This window comes from Echinococcus granulosus, assembly GCF_000524195.1.
Source record: "Echinococcus granulosus chromosome Unknown EG_S00027, whole genome shotgun sequence".
Classification (NCBI taxonomy): domain Eukaryota; kingdom Metazoa; phylum Platyhelminthes; class Cestoda; order Cyclophyllidea; family Taeniidae; genus Echinococcus; species Echinococcus granulosus.
Genome location: NW_020170407.1, coordinates 515,985 through 518,226, shown reverse-complemented (window position 1 = coordinate 518,226; position 2,242 = coordinate 515,985). Strand labels below are relative to the sequence as shown.

General features: G+C 37.6%; 1 protein-coding gene across 1 annotated transcript; it reads left to right on the top strand. All coding sequences in view use genetic code 11, as the record gives it.

Annotated features, from left to right (window-relative positions):
- Positions 1-512: 512 nt before the first annotated feature.
- EGR_04392 (Bestrophin-1) lies at positions 513-1,728 on the top strand (the record flags this gene model as incomplete). The annotated part of the gene is made up of 4 exons (XM_024493641.1): positions 513-580; positions 1,178-1,455; positions 1,532-1,587; positions 1,666-1,728. 4 exons carry the CDS (start codon positions 513-515, stop codon positions 1,726-1,728), a joined length of 465 nt encoding a protein of 154 aa, XP_024351962.1.
- Positions 1,729-2,242: the final 514 nt, after the last annotated feature.

Below are 2,242 nucleotides of genomic sequence, written 5' to 3'. Positions count from 1 at the left end.
AATAACTCAATCTTGATTAAAACCAATTTTCTTGTGCTATATTCTTTTTTATTTTTTACAGAAAACAGAATCAAGCTGGAGTAAATTTTTTCTTAATTAATAAGCAAATTAGTTAGCTGAAGAATGTAGGCACATTTGGAACCCCTGGTCTATTAAGTTTGGGATTGAATTAGGTCGTAATTTTGATAGCAACGGATTTACACTTTGAAATACCAATATTAGGGGTGCAAGCGTCAGGTTAAACTGTCATCTATCACCACAGAACGCTAGACTATTTAAGTAATTGAGACGAGGACACACGCATACGCACGCACCCATGCATGCACCACTGCAAAGAGAAACTTAAATCCAGTAGAGTTGCATGCCTACACTGTTCTTCCGTTTTAAGGTCAGACCAATAGCGGCTTAAAACCCAGTTAAGTACCTAGCTAGTTAGAAAACGAGAGAGTGAAGTTGCACACGTTCATTCAGTCGCTCAGGCCAGTTCCACATCAGCCATCTGGCGTCCCATCATGACAGTACAGTACAACCAGGATGTTCTTACCGGAGGTCCAGTGGTATTTTTGCGTCTACTTCTAAGGTATCCCTTCTAATTTCCTCTTATCCCTTCATAATTTGATTGAAAAATCTAATCACGTTGTAGATGCAGCTTAATTATAATGATATTTTATCTCAAATTACTCTAATATTGGTAGTGATGCACTAAATTGCAAATGGTCATCGCGACTCAGAGAAACTAACTCTACTAGATACGTTATTTGACTGACTCATGTTTGAGTGACTGACAAGAGGAGAAGACGGGAGATAATACACCTCACTTTATCTAACAAGCGGCGTTATTAGCAACCTTTGTGTATTCCAACAGATTATTACACTGTCTTGATTAAAAAATATTTTATGCATAACTAACAAATTTTAGAAATGAATTATGACTAGAGTCAAGAGGTTTTAGGACTTAGCAACCCTCTCATCAATGTGTTAGCGAGAAGTGGATAATCACAGTGCAAAGACTCTTCGTGCATCTTCTAGTGCAGCCATCTTAAACAATCCATTTACGCTGCGATTTCATAAAACTCGATATTGTAAACTGGAAGAAAACTCAAGTCCCAAATTCGGGGCACCGTTAGAAAACGTGATAATCACAATTTATTATTATTATATTCTGTCCCCTTGATAGATGGAAAGGCTGTGTAATCAAACTAATCTACATTGACTTCATCGTCTTTATCCTCGCCTATGCAGTCGTTAGTTGTATCTACCGTTTTGCTCTAACGGCAAGTCAACAGAAGCAATTCGAAAGTGTGGTGCTGTATGTCTTCGACTTTCAACAGATGATCCCAATCTCCTTCATTCTTGGTTTCTACGTTCAATTGGTGTTTTCTCGCTTTTGGCAACAATTCAATTCTGTGCCATGGGTCTTCACTCCAACCCTGGCAGTGATTGGGGCCATTCAAGGTGAGGGAAGAGCCAGGGCAATTAGGCGAACGTGTGTACGTTACATGAATGCCAGTCTCATTATTGCTTCGTCCAGACTTCATGTGGCTGCTAAGAAACGATTTCCTACTACGCAACACCTCGTTCAAGCTGGTAAGTTCCGTCACATTTTAGTGCTTTTCTAATGAGGTTAAACCACGGTTTAATGGCTCTTTCCATAATCATGAGTAGAGTGGACGCAAGATCAAGTACTCATCCATGAACTTACCTATTGTGCCTACATGCATTCAGTAATATGCGGAGGGGCAACTGACGCCAAATAACAAATGAAAGGTTATTCATTTAAAAAGCTTACAATAAACAAATAAGAGAGATTTAAACGGCATGTTAGACGTCCACAGTAAGGAAAAGTCGAGGTAAACAGTGATACTTTATGCAGATAGCAATGCCGGGTTTCATGATAGAGAAATGAGATTCTAATGATTTAGGTGGATATATGATGGACTCTTCCAATGTGTTACTGCACATTACCTTTTAGTTTATTTTGTTTAATTGTTAGCAAAAAAGACGTAAAAATTATCAGAAAGTCTATTTAACCAATCAATATGAGCGATATTTTTAGAAGAAAGTTGAGTTATTAGTCTGTTTTAATTTAACTGCTCCCCTGTGTGAATCAGCTAAAAAAATTGAAGAAAATAAAGAAAATATGCACCACAAATATGGAATTTATCCCCTTTCTAAATTTATCTGACGCTAAGCTATTAAAGAGCAATGTTCCACTGAAAAAATTTAAAGACATTTTATCCCC